Raw genomic sequence first — 13,106 nt, forward strand, 5'->3', positions numbered from 1 at the left:
AACTCATAGTTCTTTTTATAAAGAGAGGAGTCCTGCTGCTCATCTATCTAGAAAAACTGGAAGTAATAGGACAAGTACTTGGCCCTTTTCTCCACTGTTGCACCTGCTAGATTTTCTGTCTGAGCTGTTCGAACTATTCTTTCCCCCTCCACCAGTAGATGTGAGAAGATCACAGGGAAGCTGCTAGAATAAATCCCACCTTTGGAGGCCAGGAGTTCAAGACCAGCCTGGGCAACATAATGAGAACCCATCTCTACAAAAATCTTTTTAAAAAGCTGGGGGTAGTGGCATGTGCCTGTGGTCCCAGCTACTTGGGAGGCTGCAGCAGGAGGATTGCTTGAGCCCAGGAGCTCAAGGCTTCAATGAGCCATGATTGCACCCCTGCACTCCAGCCTAGGTGACTGAGACCCTGTCTCTAAAAAATAAAGAAAGAAAGAAAACAGAAAAAAAGAAAAGAATAATTACTCAGTTGACACAGTTCAACAGAACTGGTAGTGAAATCTTAGCAAGAAGTATAAACACTAGGTTGTCTTAGATATGCCATAAAAAGAGATTACTCTTCTTGGCATTATTAACTGACTAATACCCAGTCCCTCTACAATGTTAAGATAAAATTTTAAAATATTTTCAAGAAGCAGTTGAGGCCAGGTGCTCACACCTACAATCACAGCACTTTGGGAGGCTGAGGCAGGCAGATTGCTTGAGCTTAGGAGTTGGAGACCAGTCTGGGCAATATGATGAAACTTTGTCTCCACTAAAATGCAAAAATTAGTGGGTGTGGTGGCCTGGGCCTGTAGTCCTGTGTACTAGGGAGGCTGAAGTGGGAGGATTGCTTGAGCCCGGGAGGTGGAGGTTGCAGTGAGTGGAGATCGCACCGCTGCACTCCAGTGTGGGTGACAGAACAGGACCCTGTCTCAAAAAATAAAATAAGAGAAGCAATTGAGTCTAGTCTGTGGCACTGAAAGTAGTCATTTTACTCATCCCCATGAATTTCCTCTTTCCCATGCTTGCTCTGTCTCTTTCATACACACACTTTTTTTGCCTCTATACTTTTACTCGTTTTGTTATCCTACATTTTTCTCCCACAACATAGACTTTAGACTTGTTGATAAAAGTGATGGAAAATCTCCTCCTCCAACCTTGAAGTCTTTTTCTTGCACAGTGTGTCAGATCCTTAAAGGGTAGAGTGGTTTAACATGAGACAAAACTACTCCCTTACAATGGTTTGAATTTTTTTTTTAAATTAGATCCCTAAAGGACTCTTTTGATACTATCAATGTTCAACATCTGGTATACTTCTATATGTCTGAGAAAAGTGGTTTTCAAACGTTGGGTTACTACCCATTAGTATACCATGAAATAAACTTAGTGGATCATGACCACATCTGAAAATTGAATAAAATGAAATATATAGGTAATTTCAAATTATATCATAAAAAGACTAAGCATTGTTCACAAGCATTTCTTTCTATTTTTTGTGTTTCAAAATATGTAAAATATAATCTTAACTATTGGTTGCAGTAAAAAAAAGTCTGAAAAGTAGTTTCTGGTGTATATACATTAAATTCTATGATAGTACGGGCAAAAAAATTTACATATTAGCACACAACTCCAATTTATGCTATACGAATTATTATTTGGACACATGCATCTGCATTCGACTACATTGCATTAAAGCTTTGGTACATTAATTTAAAAATTATAACTTCATATTCCCAGATTCTGTGAGTGGCCACAATATTAACGTGCCTGCACAATCCTCTCCAGGATGAATGAGGAAAGGATACTGAGAAACTGGTCTTCTGACCCTTTCGAATCAAGTGATAACACTTACAGTTGTATCATAGGATATAGGTTTCCTGGTTTACTTTTGAAAGCAAAAAGCATAGTTAAAGGTTAACCAAAAACGCACTGGATTTAAAAACAGAAAAATGATATATCTGAATACCAATCATTATTTTAAGACTAAAAAAAGAGAAATGAAGAAATGCTGGAAAATGTGAATCACTTCCAAATTGCTCTATTTAATTTTACCATAAGCATAACAGTGGGTGAAGTTCAACTAAAGATAGGGGCATGAAAAAAAAATGTGATTTGGTATTGCTCTTTAGGGAGGCAAATTAATTGCAAATTAAGACCATCTAGGTTAAAGAATGAATTGCCATCTTTTACGAACCGGGAATAAAAGTAAATGTTCACTTAATAGCAAAGGGAGAAAGAACATGAGAAAAATCAAGAGTAAATAAGTATAGTTTTAAATACACACAAATTGGGGGAAATAAACATTGGCATAGAAATGCCATAAAATAAAATATCTATGGAATATAAAAGTCGACTATGGTCACTGAATATTGAATCCAAAGTTATTGGAGAAGGTAGAATTTCCCTGTATTTCTTTCCCAGGGAACTGGGGAGGGAAGTCCGGGATAATAGGCTTCAGGAACTTGAACTCATTTGTCCCTGAGCCTCCTGCCAGACACACCTCATACTGGTAACTCTGGGATAAGGTCCCGGTGCCGCTCATGTCCACCAGATGCCCTGGAAAGGGGCCCTCGGGCACCGAGCAGCGACCAACCGAGGCCGCCCTGCTCCCCCTGCACAGCCGCACCGCCACGAACAGGAGCACTGAAAAGAGGAAGAGCGAAGACACCGAGGCCAACGCCACCACCAGGTAGACGGTGAGCGAGTCGGCCTGGGCCTGGGCCGGGGCCGCCTCCGGGAGCGGCAGATAGGGCTGGGAGAAGTCGTCCACCAGGAGCATGTGTAGCGTGGCGGTGGCCGAGCGCGGAGGCTCGCCATTGTCCTTGATCAGCACCACCAGCCTGTGCTTGGCCGCGTCGCGCTCGCTCAGCAGCCTGGAGGTGCGCACCTCGCCATTGTGCGCCCACACACCGAACAGCCCGGGCTCCGTGGCCTTGAGCAGCTGGTACGACAGCCAGGCGTTCTGGCCCGAGTCGCCGTCCACCGCCACCACCTTGGTCACCAGGTAGCCGGGCTCGGCCGCCCGGGGCACCAGCTCGGTACATGGCGCAGAGCCGTTCTGCAGCGGGTACAGCACGAAGGGCGAGTTGTCGTTGGCGTCCAGCACCAGCACGCGCACCAGCGCCTCGCTGCTCAGCGCCGGGGAGCCGCGGTCTGTGGCGCCCACGCGGAACTCGAACTCCTGCAGGGCCTCGTAGTCCAGAGACCTGAGGGCAAACAGGTGGCCGTTGTCCGCGTTAATGGAGACCAAGGAGGTGAGGGACAGGTGCGGGTCCTGGGGCGGCAGCAGTGAGTAGGTGACCTGAGCGTTGGTGCCTGAGTCTCTGTCTGTGGCGCTGACGCTGCCGATGTGCAGGGCGGGGCTGTTGTTCTCGCGGACGAACAGGGTGTAGGAGGTTTGGGTGAAGGCGGGGGCGTTGTCATTGACATCGGCGACCAGCACGGTTATGTTGAGCTGTGTTTTCAGCGTAGGGGTCCCCAAGTCAGTGACAGTGATAGTGATGTTGTATTCCCCTCTGCTTTCTCTGTCTAGTGGTCTCTCCGTTAGTAGGGTGTAAAAGTTTTCCGCGGATTTCAGGAGGAAGGGTAGATCCTCCTGAATGGAGCAACTTATTTTCCCATTTTCTCCTGAATCAAGATCTGAAACACTGAAAAGCGCAACCACAGTTTCAGGCGCGTTCTCAGGTATTGGGCTGGTAAATGCAGACACGGTAACTTCTGGGGCATGGTCATTCACATCCATCACTTGAATCAGAATGGTGCATTTTCCAGAAAGGGTTCCAGCATCTCTTGCCTCAATATTGACTTCATAGGACTGCAGTTTTTCGAAATCGAGTTGTTTTTTTAGTTCAATTTCACCTGTCAAGGGATTGATCTTAAAGGTTTTGCCAATCTCGTCTGAAGCTTGGAAAAGTGAATAGAAAATCTCTCCGTTGACTCCTGTGTCTACATCCGTGGCAGAGACCTTGACAACCAGGAAGCCTATTGGACTGTCCTCAGAGATCTGCACCCTATAGAAAGGCTGCTCAAATTCAGGGGCATTATCGTTGACATCCAGGACTTCAATGTAGACCTGAGCAGTGCCAGATCTGGGCGGAGAGCCACCATCCAGTGCTGTGAGTGTTAACCTGAGTTCAGCTTCTGCCTCTCGGTCCAGCGCTTTGTCCAGCACCAGCTCTGGATATTTCCTGCCATCACTGCGTTTGCGGGTGAGGACCCGAAAATAGGAATTGGGGCTGATTACATAGTTCTCAATATTGTTTTGGCCTACATCTAAGTCTTCAGCATTCTTCAGAGGAAACGTAGTCCCAGGAGGACTGCTCTCTGACACTTTCACCAACATTTCTTTGTCCAGAAATACTGGAGAGTGGTCGTTTATGTCTATTACCTGTAGCTCAGCTTGAAAAAACTCGAAGGGACTCTCTAGCAACACTTGGAAATGTAGCACACAGGGCTCTGTGTGACCGCACAGATCCTCACGGTCCAATTTCTCAATGAGCAACAAATCGCCGGTCTCCTGGTTGAGCTGCAAATGTAGTTTGTTCCCTCTGGAAACAACCCTAACCCCCCGCCTGGAGAATTCCCTCTGCTCCAGACCCAAGTCCTTTGCTAAATTGGTGACAAAGGAGCTGCCCTCAGTTTCCTCCACCACAGAATAGCGTCTAGTTTCCGCCGCGCCCGCCAGAGATAAGCCCAAAAGGAGAAAGCAAAAAAGGACTTGCCTTTGTCTGCAAATGAGCTTCCCGCTGGCCTCCATTGTTCTTGGTGGGTTCACCTTCCTGGGAGGACGGTTCTGTGGGACTGTAAAGTCCCCAGTATCTGAGGCTGTAGTTATTTCACAGATACCTCAGAAATATTGCAGAGAATAGTCCTCTCCAGAGGACCCTGCCCTCTTCTCTTTGGCATCCACGCTTCCCGTGGGCTTCCAGGTTCTGCTGCTTTTGCTGGTTAATGGAGCTGCAGCTGCGGTTCTGATTTGTACCTTCTTATCCTGCAGCGCCACCACGCGTCCTCACAGGATCTTACATTTTGTGGGATGATAATAGATGTAATATTCCCAACTCTGCCTGTATGTACCCTGGGACTATGTAAGGTTACAACACCACCGTTAATATCGCCGGACGTTACTGAGCAGAGAACTGTCCGAAGGAGAAATTACATTAGTCTTTCAACAATGCTAACTGAGTTTTGGGCAAAAAGGAAATATTTAGGTAACAGTCTAGCTTGACAAAACGAATATATGCAGAAAATTTCAAATATAATTGTAGTTAACATAGTTAACTTTTAGATGTTTACACTTTTATTTCCATAAGCCATAGGAATAATTAGTAGCTGTGAACCTCGAACAAATTATTTAATCTCTCTGCTTTAATTTGCTCATCTGTCAAGTGAGGATAATAATAGCACCTACCACATAGGGCTGTTGTGAATTCCCCATCTTACACATGAGAAATCTGATGCAAAGAGAGAGTAACCTTAAAAATAAACTATATACCAAGTATAAAGCAATTTGATGCAATCAAGCAGCTGAATCTTGATGGCATAAATCCATCATAAGTCTAGCATAAATCCATTACTATTATTAGAAAAACACCTCAAAATTCAAATGGTAGAAGAATACAGGAGCATAACTATCTCAGGTAGAGAAGTTATGTCCAATAATGAAGGGAAATGAACGAGGAAAGGCTGGAGAGTTTGTCTAAACAGAGACAATATGTGTAACAGCTGTGGTGATTTTGTTTCTGGGAAGGATGTCCTTCTTTGTTACCTCCACTTCTAACAGCATCAATTAAAAGAAATTATCTTGAAATTTTTCAAATCTCATAGAAGAGAGGAGTGTAATGAACCTTCAAGGACTCAGTACTAGCTTCACCAATTATCAATGTTTTTCCATAATTCTTGACTCTATCCCTTCAACATTTTCACATCCCAAACTGAATTTTCACCCACAAATACGTCATTATATATTTCTTTAAATGCATCATGACTTTAAATGACTCTAAAATACCCTTAAGTACAATGACATTATCATACCTAAAAATTAAGTTAATATTATTTAATACCCATCTATGTTCAAACTCTTCCAAGTTTTTCAAAGTCATTGTTGTTGTTTCAATCAAGATCCAAACAAGATCCACACATTGTATTTGATTGCTAGACCTCTTGAGATTTTTCTTTGTGTAAACTTCACTTCTCTTATTTCTAATGCCATTTATTTGTCAGAGAAATTGGATAATTTTACCCTGAGACCATGAAAGCAATTTTAGATTTTACTACTGTGAGTTTTTTTGTCCTTAGGTTCTATCCCACCAGTGACATGCGGTAATACTAGCTTTCTTAGACTTACCAGCACTAGTTTATAATATATTCAGAACACAACTATGCAAAAATTACCTATTTAAAAAATAAGAATCAGTTATATATTTTTAAACAAACAATGCTTCTCCTTAACTCCCTAGAATTTCTAAAAGCTTAAATGATCATCTATATTTCTCTTTGATATTACACATTTAAAACTATTCTTTTTCTTAAATTTTCCTGATTCAGCAGTGCCATACAGGTGATAGAAAACTGTTAAAAACAAACTCTCAAATCAGGAAAATGTATTACAAATGTAAGTATGGGTGACTCTGAAAATATACAACAATGTGAAGAAAATAATTAACTAATAATGCAATCAAACTTATGTACTATTCCTAATCAGGACCATTAATCTTTTCTGTGAAATGGAAGTTATATGTTCAGGACACAACAAGAAGGCACAGGTTGCTCTTTCAATTTTGTTTTTTACTTGAGATTTAGACAGATCACAGCATTAGTAATAATAGCTGAAAATTGACCCAGAAAAGCAAGATTATTGGTTTATGAGAAAATGAAATCATAGATAAAGATTATTTCTAAATAAAGATTGAACAGTAGTATGAATGTGATAAAAACATTTCTTCTCTTTAGTTAGGCAGAAACTTGCCAGGTGATATCTAATGACAGAAAACAGTATGGAATTGGAGCAGAGCCACTGACTCAGAGTCAGACAGATCGAGGATGGATGCTCAGTTTTGTCACTTATTAGTTAGTGGACCTTGGTGATCTTACTGAATCTCTGAGACCATCTATTTGGTCATTCCTAAAATACCATGCCACATATGTTTCTTCTGAGATTAAAAGTGTGAAAATAGTGTATGATCCATAAAACGAGTGTTTTAAAAAAATAAGGTCTAAAAAGGTACACTACAATCTGCTTCTGAAACTAAGGTAGTATACTCGAACAGCATTCTAATCAACTCAGAAAACGAAAGTCATGGTAAATATTGAAAACAATGGAAAGCAATTTAAAATATCTCAAACAAGACTTACCATTTAATAGACTTTATATTAAGCATAATTGTTTGACATAAAACATTACACATATACATTTCATGCTTTGTGAAGGGTTCTTGATACTAAATCTGGATCCTTTCCTATGTAAAGAAATTTCTTGACTTAAAGAGTACATATTTGAAGTGATCAAAAATACTACTTTACGGGCACCTTACAATAAATTCCTAATTATAAATGTATTTATAAACACAGGATTTATTTTTCATTCTTTATCAGAAAACCAAATTATTCTGAAATGGGGGGTTTTCTTCAACTTCCCTACGTGTGCTGTGGGGTAGGAAGTTGGGGATAATTGGTTTCAGAAATTTGAACTCATTTGTCCCGGAGCCTCCAGTCACACACACCTCATACTGGTAGCTCTGGGACAGGGTCCCGGTGCTGTTCACGTCCACCAGATGCCCTGGAAAGGGGCCCTCGGGCACCGAGCAGCGACCCACCGAGGCTGCCCTGCTCCTCCTGCACAGCCGCACCGCCACGAACAGGAGCACCGACAAGAGGAACAGCGAGGACACCGAGGCCAATGACACCACCAGGTAGACGGTGAGCGAGTCGGCCTGGGCCTGGGCCGGGGCCGTCTCTGGGAGAGGCAGGTAGGGCTGGGAGAAGCCGTCCACCAGGAGCACGTGCAGCGTGGTGGTGGCCGAGCGCGGAGGCTCGCCATTGTCCTTGACCAGCACCACCAGCCTGTGCTTGGCCGCGTCGCGCTCGCTCAGCAGCCTGGAGGTGCGCACCTCGCCATTGTGCGCCCACACGCCGAACAGCCCGGGTTCCGTGACCTTGAGCAGCTGGTACGACAGCCAGGAATTCTGGCCCGAGTCGCCGTCCACCGCTACCACCTTGGTCACCAGATAGCCCGGCTCCGCCGCCCGGGGCACCAGCTCTGTGCAAGGCGCGGAGCCGTTCTGCAGCGGGTACAGTACAAAAGGCGAGTTATCGTTGGCGTCCAGCACCAGCACTCGCACCAGTGCCTCGCTGCTCAGCGCCGGGGAGCCGCGGTCTGTGGCGCCCACGCGGAACTCGAACTCCCGCAGGGCCTCGTAGTCCAGCGACCGGAGGGCGAACAGGTGGCCGTTGTCTGCGTTGATGGAGACCAGGGAGGCGAGGGGTAGGTGCGGGTCCTGGGGTGGCAGCAGCGAGTAGGTGACCTGGGCATTGGTGCCTGAGTCTCTGTCTGTGGCGCTGACGCTGCCGATGTGCAGGGCGGGGCTGTTGTTCTCGCGGACGAATAGGGTGTAGGAGGTTTGGGTGAAGGCGGGGGCGTTATCATTGACGTCGGAAACCAGCACGGTTATGTTGTGCTCGGTTTTCAGCCTGGGTGTCCCCAAGTCGGTGACGGTAATGGTAATGTTGTACTCGGCTCTGCTCTCTCTGTCCAGTGGTCTCTCTGTTTCCAAAGTGTAGTAATTGTTTACAGAAGATTTTAGCACGAATGGGATGTCTTCCGAGACAGAACAAACTATCTTTCCGTTGTCCCCAGAGTCTCTGTCTCGTATCCTGAAAACCATAACCACGGTCTCTGGTGTGCTTTCTGGGATTGGACTGGTAATTGATGACACAGTGATTTCAGGAGCATTGTCATTTACATCCATCACCTGAATTCTGACTGTAGATTTTCCAAAAAGTCCTCCCCCATCTGTGGCTTGAATGATTATTGAGTATGACTCAATCGTTTCAAAATCCAAAGGTGCTGTTAAAGTAATGTCTCCAGACTGTTGATTAATTTCAAATGTCTTGCGAATATCTTCTGAGGCATGGGAAAAGGTATAGGATAGTTCACTGTTTGTTCCAGAGTCTAAATCCCAAGCCAAGACTGTCACAACCAGCGAGCCAAGGGTGCTATTCTCCGGAATCTTCACCTCATAAAAAGCCTGCTCAAACTCAGGGGAGTTGTCATTAGTATCTACAACCACCACCCTGACCAAGGCAGTTCCGGACCTGGGAGGGGACCCGCCATCCAGAGCAGTGAGGATGAAACTGAGCTCCCTGCGCTCTTCATAATCCAGCGCCTTGTCCAGAACTAACTCAGGGTATTTCCTATTATCTGGATTGACTCTTATTTTAATGTGGAAATGAGAGTTGGGATTTATTGTGTAGCTTTTTACAGCATTGATTCCTACATCTAAATCCTTCGCACTTTCAAGCAAGAACACAGCACCAAGAGGACTGTTCTCTGGGATTTCTAACAGCATTTCTTTTTCCAGGAAAACGGGAGAGTGATCATTTATATCCCTGACCTGGAGTTCAATTTGTAAAAACTGCGTGGGGTTTTTCATTAACACTTGGAAATACAGCACACAAGGCTCATTGGAGCCACAGAGCTCCTCCCTGTCTAGCATTTCGCTCAGGAACAAATCTCCAGTGTTTGTGTCCAGCTGCAAACACTCTTTGTTATCATTAGAAACCACCTGAGCCCCCCGCGAAGACAGCTCACTCACCTCCAGTCCCAGGGTCTTTGCCAAATTTCCTACAAAGCTGCCATTCTGCAATTCCTCCATCACCAAAAAACTCCCAGTTTCAGAGACCGCCTGAGACATTCCCAGCAAAACAAAGAAAAGCAGGACTTGCCTTATCTGCAGAGTGCCTGCCCCTCCGTTTTCCATAGCTTCTTTTCCAAAACTCCAAAATCTTCTTGTGGAATTGCCTCAGCACCACTTCGCAGTTGTGGGAAACGTGCCTTTGATCTGTCTACCAAATCTTCGGAAGCCTAAAGATTTTAACCTTGTTGAATGGCTTCTAGGTTGTCCCTTAAAGGATTGTTCTGTCTTCCCAGTTCTCTGCGTGTACTGGATAACAGGGTCTACAACATCCTCCAGGGTAATTTTTTTCTTGGTATTATCCTGCAGCGCCACCACGCGTCTCCACAGATTTTCACAGTTTGATGAACACTACCTAAATTTTATTTACATAAATGTCCTCCAGAAGCAAATATTGCATTTAAATAATTCCTTCTGTTTAAGTAATTAAAAATATATTATATCTTCCTTAATAATCGTTTTATATCCTTTATAGTTTGTGATGACGTTTGTATTTGTTTTAAAGCATTTTTTCAGTGTCTTTCCCCACTCTCCTCACAACCAAATGTGCTCAATTGTGGTGAATACAGATACAAGATGTGATCCCTGGTCCCCAGGAATTCGTAGTATTTCTGAGACAATTGTAAGCCTGAAACAAGCAGGGTATAACTAATTGTTGAGCTGAATGAAATTCTATTACTACTTGGCTTTCCTTACATGGTAAGGGAAAGGGAAGGTGATCTCAAAAGTCCTTTCTGAAGTTATGAAACTGGATTAACTATGTGATGAGGCAAATTTAGGTCATTATGACAGCATAAAAAGGCATTTCCATAGATTTCCTTAATAGCAATGAACTGTGAACAGGTAGAAAATGAAGCAAGAGATTGGGGTGGAACATATTATGTAAACCTATCATTTAGTTCCAGTTTTTCATAATTTACAAAAAATTCATAAGTACACTAGCACAAGCAAGTTAGTTTCATTTAAAGTAGACTCTAATTTCTAAAGCTGGCTTGCCCCAGGTTCCCAAAATTTATTGTAGCCACAACTGTAGCTATCTGTTTTCTCTTTCAGCCCAGGAAGAGAAAGTAAGAGTCTATCCCTAAACATAGAACAAAAACCTAACTTTCACTCTGATTAGACCAAGTAAGATCATGTGCCTGTGACTGAAGCAATCATTGTTTCAAGAGGTATAGAATTATACTTGGAGATTTTAGCCCTAGAATCTAAAGACCCATCTCTGACCATTACTTTGTTTTAATCCTGTCTGGGACCACCTCTTAAGCTTGGGATGGTTTCAGTCCTAGCCAAAGTACATCATTGGCACATAATGAAGGAGATTGTTTGGAATAGATGCTAAGGGCTCATCAGTGATGTTCACTATAGAAAGTCTTAACGTGCATTAAGAATGGATGGAAGAAGAATCCAATAAGTCTGCATTTTAAAATGTTAAATTCAATTAATATTCTTAAAAATGTAAGCTGGATACATGATTTAAATAGTAATTGGTACAGAAAGGTAAAAGTTGAAAAGTGATGAATTGACCATACACAATTAACCTCTCTTTTTTTAAAAAAAATACGCACTGAAATGACAGAAAAGTAATTAAAATGGGAACTAATGAAGATTAAGAACACACAAGTGAACACACATATTTTTCTAATACAGAAAGCAGGTGCAAAAGCAATTAACTTAGCAGTTCCAAAAAATGCCCCTAAAGTAAAATTCCTTCATTGAAGATACTCACAAGAAACACAATCTCATTTAAGCCAAGATTTGGAGGAACCAGATATTTAAGAAGACTGAAGTCAGTTAAGGATGGAAAAAAAAGTTATCAGTTTGAAGTATGTATAGAGGATAATTGAATTCTCTATTCTTCTCATCACCCTACATAGACAGAAATGTAACTCACAACCAGAAAATAGAAAGTTTATTCTCTGGACAAATTTAGTGGAACTTTCTCTAGTCTTGGGGATCTAGGCACAGCTGAGCACAGTTGTGAGGTGTCAAATTGAAAATAGGGAGAGTAAGCAAACCTTTGCATTTTACATGGTTAGACTTCTAGTCCTTTTTCATGCAATACTCTTAGACTGTAGGACACAAGGTATATGCCTGACCCCTAGTTCATCCCCACACAGTGAATATTGTAGAATTCTAATCTGGAGAATATGAAAGCCCCAAATAAAGACACATATTAATATTTGGTGTCTCATAAGGTAATAGCCTTATCCTAGCATGGTTATATTAGAATGAAGCCCTGCCATCAACAGGTACTGTTTGCTCACAGAGTTGATTGTCAGCATTTTGGTATTATCATCCTTCTAAAATATGAGAAGATAGCCAAGGCATTTGAGGAGATGCCTGTAACATGACATAGAAAGACCAAAACTACCATCATCACTACCACCAAGAAAAAAGAAGGAACAATAATATAGAAAGCAGAAGAAAGCCTTTCAAAATGTCTGATTAATATTCCCAGAGAAAGAAAATCTAATAAAAGCTAATACTTATTTAGTATTTGCTCTATGCTACCCATTGTTCTAAGTGTCTCATAATGCATTTATCCATTTAATCTAAATAGTAACTGTGTGAAGTATGTATTCCTATTGTAAGATGAAGACTAGATTACGACTTAAGTGCTCCTTACTAGCTATATTATCTTGGACAAGTTCTCAACTCCCCTTAGACTCACTTTCACTTTTAAAATGGATAATAATCACAATACTACATAATGCATTTTTAAAGAAAAGATTAATTATAAATGAGAGAAAATATTACATTTATAAATCTATGACAGGATACCATGAAAAACATTCAGAGAACCAAAAACAACTCTTAAAAGTATTTGTCAGTCACAAAGAAAAACTTAAATATAAAAGATTGAGTGATTAAATAAATTGTCCAAAAAATGGAATGAGAGGCAAAGAAAAAATAAGGAAGGAAGAAAGGCTTAGAGTTTTATAGAGTCAATCTAGGGGGTCTAATATTTAACTGAGATTTTTGTTGAAGTGAGAATCCAGAGAGCTCAGGGGAGAAATTATAAGTAAAACATACCAAGAAAATTCCTCTTAAAAATTGTTTTTGTGTAGAGATAGATTCTCACTATGTTGCCCAGGGTGGTCTCAAACTGGAGGCCTCAAAGAATCCTCCTGCCTCAGCCTCTCAAAGTACTGGGATTGCAGGTGTGAGTCACCATGCCCAACCAAAATTTCTCAGAAATAAAATTGATAGTCT

The 13,106-nt window shown here is 42.2% G+C and overlaps 2 protein-coding genes across 2 annotated transcripts; both read right to left on the reverse strand.

Annotated features, from left to right (window-relative positions):
* Positions 1-1,844: 1,844 nt before the first annotated feature.
* Positions 1,845-4,970, reverse strand: LOC117065716 (protocadherin beta-13). The gene has a single exon (XM_033180901.1). The coding sequence runs from the start codon at positions 4,736-4,738 to the stop codon at positions 2,342-2,344; it is 2,397 nt and encodes a 798-aa protein (XP_033036792.1). The 5' UTR covers positions 4,739-4,970; the 3' UTR covers positions 1,845-2,341.
* A 1,777-nt stretch (positions 4,971-6,747) lies between these two features.
* On the reverse strand, positions 6,748-10,200 carry PCDHB12 (protocadherin beta 12). Its single transcript, XM_033180902.1, has one exon. The coding sequence runs from the start codon at positions 9,957-9,959 to the stop codon at positions 7,572-7,574; it is 2,388 nt and encodes a 795-aa protein (XP_033036793.1). The 5' UTR covers positions 9,960-10,200; the 3' UTR covers positions 6,748-7,571.
* Positions 10,201-13,106: the final 2,906 nt, after the last annotated feature.

This window comes from Trachypithecus francoisi, unplaced genomic scaffold (assembly GCF_009764315.1).
Source record: "Trachypithecus francoisi isolate TF-2019V2 unplaced genomic scaffold, Tfra_2.0 Lachesis_group2, whole genome shotgun sequence".
NCBI classification, from domain to species: Eukaryota; Metazoa; Chordata; class Mammalia; order Primates; family Cercopithecidae; genus Trachypithecus; species Trachypithecus francoisi.

Bases quoted from the DNA above. Each gene is read 5' to 3' on its own strand.
- LOC117065716 (XM_033180901.1), bottom strand. From the start codon at position 4,738: ATGGAGGCCAGCGGGAAGCTCATTTGCAGACAAAGGCAAGTCCTTTTT.
- PCDHB12 (XM_033180902.1), bottom strand. From the start codon at position 9,959: ATGGAAAACGGAGGGGCAGGCACTCTGCAGATAAGGCAAGTCCTGCTT.